This window comes from Giraffa tippelskirchi, chromosome 4 (assembly GCF_054371585.1).
Source record: "Giraffa tippelskirchi isolate mGirTip1 chromosome 4, T2T-mGirTip1v1.2.pri, whole genome shotgun sequence".
Lineage (NCBI taxonomy): Eukaryota > Metazoa > Chordata > Mammalia > Artiodactyla > Giraffidae > Giraffa > Giraffa tippelskirchi.
Genome location: NC_137278.1, coordinates 112,686,831 through 112,702,425, shown reverse-complemented (window position 1 = coordinate 112,702,425; position 15,595 = coordinate 112,686,831). Strand labels below are relative to the sequence as shown.

The window sequence follows — 15,595 nt, the reverse complement described above, 5'->3', positions numbered from 1 at the left end:
GCCTATGCACTTGATGTTCCTTCCTCCTGCAGATCCTAGAAGCTCCTTCTTGTTCAGATCACAAGTAAAGGCCATATATTCTTTTGGAAGCATTCTATCAAAAGTAATCCTCTTTCCCCTGATTCCTTCTCTTTTGTTTATTTGTGGGTATATAATCCACTTATTTCTTTAGAATGTAAGCTCCTTGAGGGTAAGGGTCTTATGTGTGTCTTGTTCACAGGTACATATCTACTCTATCAATATTATTGAATGAAGAAATGAAACCCTGAACTGATAAATGAAGGAGTAGGGGAATAGAGAGGAATGGTTACCTTGTCTCACTGCCTCTCCTCCCATTATCATCCCTAATGCCACTCCTAATTTTGCCAAAGAGTAGGCTAAGGGACTTGGAATCAGGCAATGAAGAATACAGGAAGGGTAGTCCTAAGGAGCAGTATGCAAAGGATTTAAAGAGGGATTGGGGGGGAAAAGTCTTAATTTAGGGAAGAGAAGAGTAGACTTCTTAAAAACATCGTACATAGCATCTCACCCAATGCCAGACCTTCCAAGTAAGAAATATAAAAGAAGAAATGTCTATATTCTATAAAGCATTATGTAAATTGCATTTTCAAAGTTGAAATATTTAAAACACATTAGGAAATATGTTATATCACTTATGAATCCTTTTACCAGGATTTATAGTAGATCAAAGTGAGGCTTCTAATCTATTGAGTTTCCATGAAGCAATATATTAATAGCATGTTGTTAATTGATTAGAAGCACTATAGGATTATGTCTTTTTTCACAACTGACCCATAAATAGGCAAGTAGGGTAAAGGTGATCAGTAAAAAACAAATACACTGCTTACATTTCAATGGACAATTGACCTTAAATAATAGAGTTCTGGAGAAATATCTTTTAGTTAAATTTTAGTTTAAAATATTCTGCTCAAGGAAACTTAAAAGGAGAGTGGCATAGAGAATATTGGAATAATATTCTGAACGCTTTTCACATATAGTTACAGTTGTATTCACATGACCAGTCCATGATGCTGAAGAGCAGGATTCTACTGTAATTACACATAATACATTTATTTTGTTTTGATTACAAAATTCACATTATTTGACTATGCTTGGACCTCCACATAATATGGGAAAAAGTTGTTTCTTAATAAAAGCATATAAACTAACCTATTAATAATCAGATTTCTAATGTAGCTTCACAATCTGAAATTTTAAAACTGCATTCCTATTATGTTACAGATTAATACTTGTTCTCAGAACTATTTCCAAAAAAGAAAAAAATTCTTACCAGACATAAACTGTGTAATAGAGGATAATTCCATTTGGCTCCGGGGGTGGTTTCCATGACAACTTCACCATGACACCAGACAACTGTTTTACAGAGAAGTCTTGTGGGGGAGAATCAGGAGCTGAAAAGTTAGGGTATAAGATAATATATTAATATTTTATTAAACATACATAAGAAGCAGCAAAAATAGAAATGCACAAAATTTTTATTTTGAAGTTTCTGGTAAATGAATTGGGTACAGGGCCTTTCTCCATGGGCTTGAGAAGCTGTTTACTTTCAAAATGAGATGATAAAAGAAGATTTTGCATGGTGGTGTTAGAACATCTGTTTCTGTGATTCAATGGAAAAAAATATTTCATGAGAAAAAAGAACAAGGGTTATGACACTGTGATTCACCTACCATTCAAGTAAATACCATATCTTGGTAAATTATCCTCTAATAAAAATAAAACTACTTGGGTGAGTAAATATACAATAAAAGAGCTCCCCAAACAATAAAAAGAATTGGGGGAAAAAAATCACACGTCCAAGAAGTGGTAAAGTGATAAGCCTAACATTGTGAGAGCAACTGACTGACCTCACAAATGAAGACTATACTCCTCAATTTCATTTGTGTCATTACACTGCAAAATACCATCAAAATCTGTTCACTAAATCTTCAAAATTGAATGGTTTACAAAGGAAATGCCAATGTAGCACATAAACAAATATATAGACATTTTAGGGTCTATTTCTAATTGTGCTATAATAGTGTAAGGATTCAAATATTTCAGCCATTCTGCATTGAATAAACACACAAAAAATACTGTAAACTAATTATCAAGTGTATATTTCAACTTAGATAAAACATTTAGAATGTCATTTCTCAGTTGCTATATAATAGCAGAGTAATGTCTTAAAATATTAACGTTTATTGCATGTAAAGGGGTATACATTACTACAATTTTGATCACTGTTTTAGTTATACATGGAAACTGAGCTCACACCTAGTAGAAGTTCTGAGTATTAGTTCAGATTTCTTTAAACAGTTTAAATTTATAGATTAGTATTGTGCAGATCACTTTTTTTTCCAGTAACTTGAAGATGTTGTTTGAGTTATATTTTCTTTCTGACTTTTGGGATAATCCCAACTATAGTGTATGTGTACACATACATGTGTGTTTTCATTATTTTAATAACAATTTTTCAAAAAAGAGTTTATTGAGCAGAGAAAAGCTTTATGAAATAAGTTTCACAAAATAACAGTAGCAGCTGTATTTATATTTACAGTTGGTATTCTCCCTGGCGCTGCAATAAAAATGCTATCAAACCTGATTATCACAGAATAAATATATCATGTGGAGGTGTTGTTTCCCAAGATATGAATTACCTCTAACTGAGAACTTTCTTTCATTTGTTAAAACAAAAACCTGTAATATTTTTCTGAATATCACCACAAAACTTTTATTATTGGAAAAAAAAGAATTTTAATCAAAACTAGCACTGATACAGAACATTGTATGTTGTAACTAAGCATTTCTCTTTGATAATATGCTTTATGCTTTAAGATGTTTATGTGGAATATCAGCTCTTGGTGTTTTATATTTAATCTTCAATATATTCTTGAGTAGTTTCTTTTTTATGTCAAAATTTTTATTACTAAAAAAGTGTGATTAACATGCCTTTTTAAGTAAAATAATGCATATCTACTATATCAAAGTTTTAACCATTTTAGCATTTGTCAAAATTACTTTTGCACTCTTCAGAAATAGCTTAGTTGGTAAAGAATCTGCCTGAAATGCAGAAGACCTGGGTTCAATCTTTGGGTTAGGAAGATCCCCTGGAGAACTGAAAGGCTACCCACACAGGTATTTTGGTCTGGAGAATACCATGGAGAGTCGGACACAACTGAGTAACTTTCACTTTCACTTCAGAAATGCAATTTTAAAAAATGAAATTGGAAAAACTAGAATAAATAAATGCAATATCTCTTGCAATCTATCCAATTCATCATGACAGAGATATGAGTATAGATAAGAAGGGTCTTCATAAGGCTCTTACTTTCTCTGCTTGTCATGATCATTCCTATCCCTAACCCTCCCTCTACTCATCTTGCTTCAGGCCAGAGCTTAAACATAACTTAACCTGCTACATTTTTCTGGATGCCTCAATGTAGCTAAAGTTCTTTTTTTCTCCTGGTGAACACTTATACCACACCAGTAATTATAATTATAAAAATTATTTGTCTACACATTTGTCAAATTTAGATCTCTTCTAAAGTAGGTAAGGAGTTCCTAACACCCAACAACAAGCAAAACTTCTGAGGCTTTTATCCATTCTGGATTTGCTGTAATTTTTCTATAAGGGGGCTTCATTCTTTACCCTGTTTTTTAGCAATTATGTCAGTGACTGAGCCAGGGACTTAGATGGATGTTTACCATAACTTCATATTTTGAATAGCCCAGGTATAATGTGAAACTATTGACTTGAGCAGTAATAAACTCTGACTGCTCAAAATAATAACATGTGTTGTCTACTGGTCTAGGTTCCTTCATAAACAACCTCAAATTCTTACTACGTGGGCTATTTAATTAGATAAGAAATTAAGAAGTGGGTACTACATCTAGTGAAAGTGAAATCACACAGTCGTGTCCGACTCTTTGTGACCCCATGGACTATAGCCTACCAGGCTCCTCCATCCATGGGATTTTCCAGGCAAGAGTACCGGAGTGGGTTGCCATTGCCTTCTCCGACCACATCTAGTAGGGCATTGCTAAAATGATCTAGTACATCTTTCTGAGACCTTATCTAAGATAGAAGACAATCTAACCTTCTACCTAGCCTTTAACCACTGTCCCACAGGGAAAATTTATTTATTTGGTAAATTTTCAGTTTGAGAGCAAGAACAATCTAACTATGAAAAAATGAAAATTTGTACAGGTAAGTTCTGCTAAAGAAACAAGCATAGGAAGCAAAGGGAATAACTAAGGAAGACAAACCCATGAGAAGACACAGAGACTGGGGCACCTGGTGAATGACTATAATCTGAACATCCACAAAGCACAGTTCAATGGGAAGATGGGGAAAGCTTGAGAGGGTGAAAAAAGATATTCTACAAACACATGTCACATCCAGAACTATTCCCCCTGGCAATGGGACTTACTTTTGCAGGAGAAGAAGAAGAATATTCTCAAAATACACAATGTAAAACATATAACAGGCAAATCCAAATCCAAAGTGCATCTCTCAAAAGTAATTTTCTTTTTAGCATGATAAGAAGAGGTGGCAAGAATACACAGAAGAACTGTACAAAAAAGATCTTCACGACCCAGATAATCACGATGGGGTGATCACTCACCTAGAGCCAGACATCCTGGAATGTGAAGTCAAGTGGGCCTTAGAAAGCATCACTACGAACAAAGCTAGTGGAGGTGATGGAATTCCAGTTGAGCTATTTCAAATCCTCAAAGGTGATGCTGTGAAAGTGCTGCACTCAATATGCCAGCAAATTTGGAAAACTCAGCAGTGGCCACAGGACTGGAAGAGGTCAGTTTTCGTTCCAATCCCAAAGAAAGGCAATGCCAAAGAATGCTCAAACTACCACACAATTGCACTCATCTCACATGCTAGTAAAGTAATGCTCAAAATTCTCCAAGCCAGGCTTCAGCAATACGTGAACCGTGAACTTCCAGATGTTCAAGCTGGTTTTAGAAAAGGCAGAGGAACCAGAGATCAAATTGCCAATATCCGCTGGATCATCGAAAAAGAAAGAGAGTTCCAGAAAAACATTTATTTCTGCTTTATTGACTATGCCAAAGCCTTTAACTCTGTGGATCACAATAAACTGTGGAAAATTCTGAAAGAGATGGGAATACCAGACCACCTGACCTGTCTCTTGAGAAACCTGTATGCAGGTCAGGAAGCAACAGTTAGAACTGGACATGGAACAACAGACTGCTTCCAAATAGGAAAAGGAGTCTATCAAGGCTGTATATTGTCACCCTGCTTACTTAACTTATATGCAGAGTATATCATGAGAAACGCTGGGCTGGAAGAAACACAAGCTGGAATCAAGATTGCCGGGAGAAATATCAATAACCACCCTGCTTATTTAACTTATATGCAGAGTACATCATGAGAAACGCTGGGCTGGAAGAAACACAAGCTGGAATCAAGATTGCCGGGAGAAATATCAATAACCTCAGATATGCGGATGACACCACCCTTAGAGCAGAAAGTGAAGAAGGACTAAAGAGCCTCTTGATGAAGGTGAAAGAGGAGAGTGAAAAAGTTGGCTTAAAGCTCAACGTTCAGAAAACTAAGATCATGGCATCTGGTCCCATCACTTCATGGGAAATGGATGGGGAAACAGTGGAAACAGTGTCAGACTTTATTTTTTTGGGCTCCAAAATCACTGCTGATGGTGATTGCAGCCATGAAATTAAAAGACGCTTACTCCTTGGAAGGAAGGTTAAGGCCAACCTAGATAGCATATTTAAAAGCAGAGACTACTTTGCCAACAAAAGTCCGTCTAGTCAAGGCTATGGTTTTTCCAGTGGTCATGTATGGATGTGAGAGTTGGATGGTGAAGAAAGCTGAGCGCCGAAGAATTGATGCTTTTGAACTGTGGTGTCGGAGAAGACTCTTGAGAGTCCCTTGGACTGCAAGGAGATCCAATCTATCCTTCCTAAAAGAGATCAATCCTGGGTGTTCATTGGAAAGACTGATGTTGAAGCTGAAACTCCAATACTTTGGCCACCTCATGCGAAGGGTTGACTCATTGGAAAAGACCCTAATGCTGGGTAGGATTGGGGGCGGGAGGAGAAGGGGACGACAGAGGATGAGATGGTTGGATGGCATAACCGACTCGATGGACATGGGTTTGGGTAGACTCCGGGAGTTGGTGATGGACAGAGAGGCCTGGTGTGCTGCATTTCATGGGGTCGCAAAGAGTCGGACACGACTGAGCGACTGAACTAAACTCAACTGATGCCTACAACTTGGTGAAGTAGCATTGTAAAGTGGTCTCAGTAGTAAAGTTGATTATATTCAAGTTAGGAAAGGTGAGCTTAAAAGTTGAAAATGAAGGCTATTAACATTCAGGAATAGCATTTTGGCAAATTATGGAGAGAAATCTGGTAAATAGCCTGAACTCATTAGCAAGCTAATCTTAATAACATCAAAAATGCTGCAGGCCCTTCCTGATCCCAACTCCTTGTCGCGGATTCATTGACTTATTGTGTGGCGAGCAGAATGAGCTTGGACTCCATAAAGGTCGCCCTGGGCATGAAATGACACATGTATGTAATATACCTGGCACAGGATAAATGTTATGAGTTCTGTTCTCCTGGAATGTTTTTGCTTTTAAAAGCAAGAGATTAAAAAGCAACTTAAGGAGAGAACAAGATGGCGAAGGAGTAGGTGGACGTGGAGTACATCTCTCTCCACGGATACATCAGGAATACATCTTCAGACACAGAAGTCCATGTAGAACACCAGCTGAGAGTGAACAGGACTACCTGACCAGTGGAAAAGAATATATAGAACCAAGCCAAACTTGGTAGGATGAAGGAACTTGTGGGAGAAACAGGAGTGTTAGTAGGACTGGACCTGCCCTCAGCCGGTGGGGGAACTGAAGCAGGGGTCCAATCCCCACATTGGGCAACTCTGAGTCAGAAGAGACACATATAAGGCTGAGAGTGAAACAACTGATCTGTGGCAGCCTAAATGGAATGAGAATCAGACAGTCCTTGCCACAGCCATACACACCCCAGACAGGGATGCAGGGCCCCTGGAAGGCGCAGTGGCTGGGACCTGGAGTTTAGGGATTGTGGAGTAATCCCAGGACAAGGGCTGCTGTTGACTGTGGAGACACGGATCGAGGGGATGTGAGGGAAGAGATTGTGGTGGGAAATGCCTGTGGAGGAAAGCCAGGCAGCCATGGAAGCAAGGCGATACTGCTGAGTCACGCATAGAGGGTGGAGCCATCACCATAGCCTCTCTCACCCCACAAGCCAGCATCAGCAGCTGAACAAGAGAGAGACTGGCCCATCAAACGCCTGATGCACTGAACTACAGAGTAGAACTCCACCTAGGCTGTCCCTTCAAGTGCCAGATGCACCAAAATACAGAGTAGGACCACACCCAGCGTGTTCTTTTAAGTGCCTGACAGGACGATCTACAGAGTAGGACCCCACCCAGGGTGCCCCTTTAAGTGCCTGATGTGCTGATCTACACAGTAGGACCCCAGCCAGGGGGGCCCTCTATGTGCCTGACACGCCTAACAATAGAGAAGGAGCCCAGGCAAGGGAGCCTCTAAGTGCCCGAATGGGCGGAGCTATGGAGAAAGACTGACCAAAAAGGCCTTCTGATCGCCAGCTACGAGAGGCTCAAAAAAAGATGCTGACAGGGCCATAACTCCTGCCACAGAGGCAGTCTGTGTCCCTGCACATTTAGTGCCGCCAGGGTCCCCGCAAGCCAAGCAGCTGCACCACCTTCACACTCAACTCTCACTAGGGCAGAGCTGCCACAGGCAAAAAAAGTCTTGCGTCTATGCGCACAGGGTCACTTCAGTCATGTCTGACTCTTTGCGACACTGTAGACCGTGGCCTTCCAGGATTCTCTGTCAGAGAGGGGGTTCTCCAGGCAAAAAAACTGGAGCGTATGGGCCAATGCAGGTTGCCATACCCTACTAGAGCACTATATTTCCTGCTGCCCTAGCCGCCAACCCCCCTGAGTACCTGATGCTGCCAGAACTGTGCAACCCAAGCAGCTGCAGCACCTCCACAACCTGGCCCTCACAGGGGCAAACCCAAGTCCTCTAGGGAAGACTCAGGAGCAAACCGCAGTGGACAACCCACATATAGAGGTGGAAATAAAACCACAATCGAAACCGAGCAGCAGTGTGACTCAGGAGGAAGACCCTTCCCACCAGCTGTACGAGCTGCACATTAAATCCACATGGTCAACTGGCAGACTCTGTGTCTATGGAATATATAAAAGGTCACTGAGAGCTCCCACAAAAGAAAACTCACTAGCTCTGATAGCATTGGACACTGGAGGCAAGAACACACAGGAGTAGGACCAGATTAGAATCTGAGCTGCCCCCACAGCAGGTCCAGAGATCAGCACAGTGTTGGAGGGCATCCTAGGGAGGTGAAGTGGACTGTAACTCCGGCGAGGGAAAGGACTCTGACAGCAGAGACTCCAGAAAAACATTTATTATTCTTATGTTTTGACCTGTTCTGTAGATTCTTTCGGAATTTTTTTCTCCCCACCCCCCTTTTCCCCCTCTATTGTAGTTGTCGATTTTATTGGCACTATGGAATCTAATTAAGCTTTTGAGCTTGTTGTTTTTTTTCTCAGTCCCATTTTTTATAGTTGCTATAAACCTCTGCCCCTACACTGGGCTTTTGCAGTTCTGTGGAATTTTCTTTTTTTTTTTTTCTTTTCTCTTTTTTAATTTTTTAAACCTGTTATTATTTTTTCTACATTTATTCCTTTGTTTACTTTTCCTACTGTTCTTTTTCCCTTGCTGCTGCTGCTAAATCGCTTCAGTCGTGGCCGACCCTGTGCGACCCTATAGGCAGCAGCCCACCAGGCTCCTCTGTCCCTGGGATTCTCCAGGCAAGAACACTGGAGTGGGTTGCCATTTCCTTCTCCAATGCATGAAAGTGAAAAGTGAAAGTGAAGTCGCTCAGTCGTGTCCAACTCTTAGTGACCCCACGGACTGCAGCCCACCAGGCTCCTCCGTCCATGGGATTTTCCAGGCAAGAGTACCTATCTATTCCTTACAGTACATATCTATTCCTTCTTTTTTTCTTTCCTTTCTTCTTAACATATTTGTTAGTTTTATTTTCATTGCTTTATTCCTCAATTGGCACCTTGCTTTAGTTTTGTTTTCCAGTTTGCACTTTAGTTAGTTTTGTTCTGGTAGATGTAACTTTTGCTTTCCTTTGTTCACCAGGTCAGTCTATTGTATTTTATTTTTGTTGGACTGTTTTGATTTTGCTTATGGGTGTATATGTATATGTGTATATTCAGTCACGCTTTTTATTGTTGTTTTAAACATCTGCCTCTATATTGGGCTTTTGCAGTTCTGTGGCGTTTTTCTTTTCTTTTTTTTTCTTTTCTTTCTTTTTTTTCTTCTTTATCTTTTTTATAATTTAAATTTTTAGTTTTTTTAAACCTATTACATTTTTTCTACATTTATTCCCTTGTTTGCCTTTCCTACTGCTCTTTCCCCCTTGCAGTTAATCTTTAATGTATATAAATCTTCTTTATCTACCTCTATTTAACTTTGCATATCTATTCTTTCTTTTATTCTTTCCTTTCCTCTCAACATATTTGTTAGTTTTGTTGTTATTGCTTTATTCCCCACTTGGCACCTTGCTTTAGTTTCGTTTTCCAGTTGGTGCTTTAGTTAGTTTTGTTCTTAACAGGTAAGTATAATTTTTGATTTCCTTTGTTTGCTGAGTCAGTCTACTGTACTTTGTGTTTGTTGGGCTACTTGACCTTGCTCATGGGTTTACATGTATATGTGTGTATATTCCATTATTTTAAGTATTATTTCCTGATTTTGTAACTTCCATTTGCCTGGGGTTCATCTTTGTTTTCTCATTTTTGTATATTTGTTTTAATCTCACTTAATGCCATAACAAACAACTTGTGAAATCTTTGTTCCTGACCAGAGATCACGCCCTGAGCCTTTGGAGTGGGAGCACTCACTCCAAGACTCTAGATTACCAGAGAACTAACTGTAGGGAGTATCACATAGTGAAAACTCACACAAAGGAAACACTTGAATACAGGACCTGGCATCAACCAACCACCAGTAGCACCTTGTGCAGGAAATCTAAACAACAAACAAAACAACTATACAAACCCAATCACCAGCAGACAGGATGATCACCTCACTCAGCCTTGCCCATCAGAGGAAAAACAAACAAACAAACAAAAACTCAGCACAAATCTCACCCTACACAAACTACTGGACCAAACTTAGGAGGGCAGAAACCAAAAGGAAGAAACAATTCAACATTGAAGCCTGGGAAAAGGAGACCTCAAACACAATAAGTTGAAAAAAATAATGAAAATGCAGAGAAATACTACATAAATGAAGTAACAAACTAGAAACACAGAAGTTCAAATAAATGAAGAGGAAATAGGCAAACTACCTGAAAAAGAATTCAGAATAATGATAGTAAGATAATCAAAAACCTTGAAAACAAAATGTGAAAAATGCAAGAATCAATTAACAAAGACCTAGAAGAATTAAATAATAAACATACAGAGACAAACAACGCAATTACTGAAATTAAAAATACTCTAGAAGGAATCAATAGCAGAATATCTGAAGCAGAAGAATGAATCAGTGAACTGGAAGATAAAATGTTGGAAATAACTTCTGAAGAGCAGGACAAAGTAAAAAGAATGAAAAGAACTGAGGATAGTCCAGAGACTTCTGGGAATATATCAAATGCACCAACATTCGAACTATAGGGGTCCCAGAAGAAGAAGAGAAAAAGAAAGGATATGGAAAAGTTTTGAAGAGATTATAGTTGAAAGTTTCCCCAACATGGAAAAGGAAATAGTCAATCAAGTCCAAGAGGCACAAAGAGTCCCATACAGGATAAACCCAAGGAGAATCTTGCAAGACACATACTAATCAAACTAACAAAGACTAAATACAAAGAAAGAATATTAAAAGCAGCAAGGGAGAAGCAGCAAGTAACATATAAGGAAAACCCCATATGCTTAACCGCTGATCATTCAGCAGAAACTCTGTAGGCCAGAAGGGAATGGCAGGATATATTTAAAGTACTGAAAGAGAAAAATCTACCCCACAGGATCTCATTCAAAATTGATAGAGAAATAAAAAGCTTTTCAGACAAGCAAGAGAATTCAGTACCACCAAACCAGCTTTACAACAAATGTTAAAGAGACTTATATAGTCAAGAAGTACAAGAGAAGAAAAAAGATCTACAAAATCAACCCCAAACAATTAAGAAAATGGCAATAGGAACACATATATTAATAATTACTTTAAATGTAAATGGGTTAATGCTCCAACTAAAAGACACAGATTGGCTGAATGTATACAAAAACAAGACCCATATATATGAACTGTCTACAAGAAACCCACTTCAGACCTAAAGATACATATAGACTGAAAATGAGAGGATGGAAAAATATATTCCATGAAAATGGGAAGCAAAAGAAAGCTGGAGTAGCAATCCTCATATCAGACAAAGTATATCTTAAAATAAAGAATATTACAAGAAATAAGGAAGGACACTACATAATGATCAAGGGATCATTCCAAGAGGAAGACATAACAATTGTAAATATCTATGCACCCAACATAGGAGCACCTCAATACATAAGACAAACACTAACAGACATAAAAGGAGAAATTGGCAGTAACACAGTAATAGAAGGAGACTTTAACACCCCACTCACACCAATGGACAGATCATCAAAACAGAAAATTAATAAGGAAACACAAGTCTTAAATGATACATTAGATAAGATGGATCTCATTGATATCTTCAGAAGATTCCATTCAAATGCAGAATAATACACCTTCTTCTCAAGTGCACATGGAACATTCCCCAGGATAGACCACATCTTTGGTCACAAATCAAACCTCAGTAAATTTAAGAAAACGGAAATCATATCAAGCATCTTCTCCAACCACAACCCTATGAGACTAGATATTAATTACGAGAAAAAAAAACTGTAAGAAATGCAAACACATAGAGATTAAACAACACATTTCTAAATCACCAACAGGTTACTGAAGAAATCAAAAAATTTCTAGAAACAAATGACAATGAAAACATGACAACACAAAACCTATGGGATGCAGCAAAAGCAGTTCTAAGAGGGATGTTTATACAATACAATCCTACCTCAAGAAACAGGAAAAACATCCAATAGACAACCTAACTTTACGCCTAAAACAACCGGAAAAAGAAGAACAAAAAAACCCCCAAAATTAGTAGAACGAAAGAGAAATTTATTTCTGAGCAGAAATAAATGAAAAAGAAATGAAAGAAACAACAGTAAAGATAAATAAAAATAAAAGCTGGTTCTTTGAGAAGATAAACAAAATTGACAAACCTCTAGCCAGACTCATCAAGAAAAAAGAGAGAAGAATCAAATCAACAAAATTAGAAATGAAAAAGGAGAGGTTACAACAGACAATGCAGAAATACAAAAGATTATGAGACTATTATGAACAACTATAAGGCAATGAAATGGATAACCTGGAAGAAATGGACAGATTCTTAGAAAAGTTCAATATTCCAAGACTGAACCAAGAAGAAGAAATTACGAACAACCCAATTACAAGCACTGAAATTGAAGCTGTGATCCAAAATCTCTGAAAAAACAAAAGCCCAGGACCAGATGGCTTCACAGGAGAATTCCATCAAACATTCAGAGAAGAGATAATGCCTATCCTTTTAAAACTCTTTCAAAAAATTGCAGAGGAAGGTACACTACCAAACTCATTCTATGAGGACACCATCACCCTGATACAAAAAACAGACAAAGACAACACACACAAAAAGAAAACTACAGGCCAATATCACTGATGAACATAGATGCAAAAATCCTCAACAAAACTTTAGCAAACAGAATTCAGCAACACATAAAAAAGCTCATACATCATGATCAAGTTGGGTTTATTCCAGGGATGCAAAGATTCTTCAATATACACAAATCAATCAATGTGATACACCATATTAACAAATTGAAAGAGAAAAATCATACAGTAATCTCAATAGATGCAGAAAAAGTCTTTGACAAAATTCAGCACCCATTTATGATTAAAACTCTTCAAAAAATGTGCATAGAAGGAAACTACCTCAACATAGTAAAGGCCATATATGATAAGCCTATAGCAAACGTTATTCTCAATGGTGAAAAACCGAAAGCATTTCTCCTAAAATCAGGAACAAGACAAGGGTGTCCACTTTCACCACTATTATTCAACATTGTTTTGGAAGTCCGAGCTACAGCAATCAGAGAAGAAAAAGAAATAAAAGGAATCCAGATTGGAAAAGAAGTAAAGCTCTCACTGTTTTCAGATGACATGGTACATACATAGAAAACCCTAAAGATAGTATTAGAAAATTATTAGAGCTATTCAGTGAATTTAGCAAAGTTGCAGGATACAAAATCAATACACAGAAATCACTTGCATTTCTATATACTAACACTGAAAAATCAGAAAGAGAAATTAAGGAATCAATCCTATTAACCATTGCAACAAAAAGAATTAAATATCTAGGAATAAACTTACCTAAGGAAACAAAAGAAATGTACACAGAAAATTATGAGACACTAATGAAAGAAATCAAAGATGACATAAACAGATGGAGAGATATCCCATGTTCCTGGGTAGGAAGAATCAATATTGTGAAAATAACTATACTACCAAACACAATCTACAGATTCAATGCGATCCCTATCAAATTACCAATGGCATTTTTCATAGAACTAGAACAAAAAATTTCACAATTCACATGGAAACACAAAAGACCCTGAATAGCCAAAGCAGTCTTGAGAAAGAAGAATCAAGGTGGAGGAATCAACCTGCCTGAATTCAGGTTATACTACAAAGCTACAGTCATCAAGACAGTGTGGTACTGACACAAAAACAGAAATATAGACCAATGGAACAAGATAGAAAGCTCAGAAATAAACCCATGCACCTATGGGTAACTTATTTCTGACAAAGGGGACAAGAATATACAATGCAGCAAAGACAGCCTCTTCAATAAACGGTGCTGGGAAAACTGGACAGCTACATGTAAAAGGATGAAATTAGAACACCATATACAAAGATAAACTCAAAATGGATTAAAGACCTAAATGTAAGACCAGAAACCATAAAACTCTTAGAGGAAAACATAAGCAGAACACTTGATAACATAAATCAAAGCAAGATCCTCTATGACCCACCTCCTAGAGTATTGGAAATAAAAACAAAAGTAAACAAGTGAGACCTGATTAAACTTAAAAGCTTTTGCACAGCAAAGGAAACTATAAGCAAGGTGAAAAGACAACCCTCAGAATGGGAGAAAATAATAGCAAATGAAACAACTGACAAAGGATTAATTTCCAAAATATACAAGCAGCTCATACAACTCAATGCCAGAAAAACAAACAACCCAATCAAAAAGAGGGGAAAAGATCTAAATAGACTTTTCTCCAAAGAAAACATACAGATGGCTAACAAACACATGAAAAGATGCTCAACATCACTCATTATTAGAAAAATGCAAATCAAAACTACAATGAGATATCACCTCACACTAGTCAGGATGACCATCATCAAAAAGTCTACAAACAATAAATGCTGGAGAAGCTGTGGAGAAAAGGGAACACTCTTGCACTGTTGGTGGGAATTGATACAGCCAGTATGGAAGATGGTATGGAGATTCCTTAAAAAACTAGGAATAAAATCACCATATGACTCAGCAATCCCATTCCTGGGCATATACCCTGAGGAAACCAAAATTTAAAAAGACACATGTATCCCACTGCTCCTTGTAGCACTATTTACAATAGCTAGAACATGGAGGCAGCCTAGATCTCCATCGACAGATGAATGGATAAAGAATTTGTGGTATGTATATACAATGGAACATTACTCAGCCATAAAAAGGAATGCCTTTGAGTCAGTTCTGATGAAGTGGATGAACCTAGAACCTATTATACAGAGTGAAGTGAGTCAGAAAGAGAAAAGTAAATATTCTAACACATATATATGTAATTTAGAAGAATGTTACTGAAGAACTTATTTACAGGGCAGCAATGGAGAAATAGAGAATAGACTTATGGACATGGGGAGAGGGGAGGAGAGGGTGAGATGTATGGAAAGAGTAACATGGAAACTTGCATTACCATATGTAAAATACATAGCCAATGGGAATTTGCTGAATGGCTCAAGAAACTCAAACAGGGGCTCTGTATCAACCTAGAAGTGTGGGAAGGGGAGGGAGATGGGAGGGAGGTTCAGGAGGGAGGGGATATATGTATACCTATGGCTGATTCATGTTGAGGTTTGACAGAAAACAGCAAGATTCTGTAAAGCAATTACCCTTCAATAAAAAATAAACTTAAAAAATGCTGCAGGTTGACATAACAGAATCTACTACAAAACTTATTAAATGTCTATTCTTGTGAATGTTAAAAGTGATAAACATGGTCATAACATACTCAGATTGATGTTCAAGCTATTTGCACAAAAATTTTAGCCTTAAAAATTCCCATGGAAAAAAAATTACTGATTTTTACAGAGTATGAATGACT

The 15,595-nt window shown here is 37.7% G+C and overlaps 1 protein-coding gene across 2 annotated transcripts in view; it reads right to left on the bottom strand.

Annotated features, from left to right (window-relative positions):
- The window catches only part of PTPRQ (protein tyrosine phosphatase receptor type Q), a 242,572-nt gene that overhangs the window by 169,864 nt on the left and 57,113 nt on the right, over window positions 1–15,595 (bottom strand). For both annotated transcript variants that reach the window (XM_081597131.1, XM_081597130.1), the window contains exon 17: window positions 1,292–1,412. In XM_081597131.1, coding sequence (XP_081453257.1) covers window positions 1,292–1,412 — 121 coding nt within the window. The remainder of the gene's footprint in view (window positions 1–1,291; window positions 1,413–15,595) is intronic.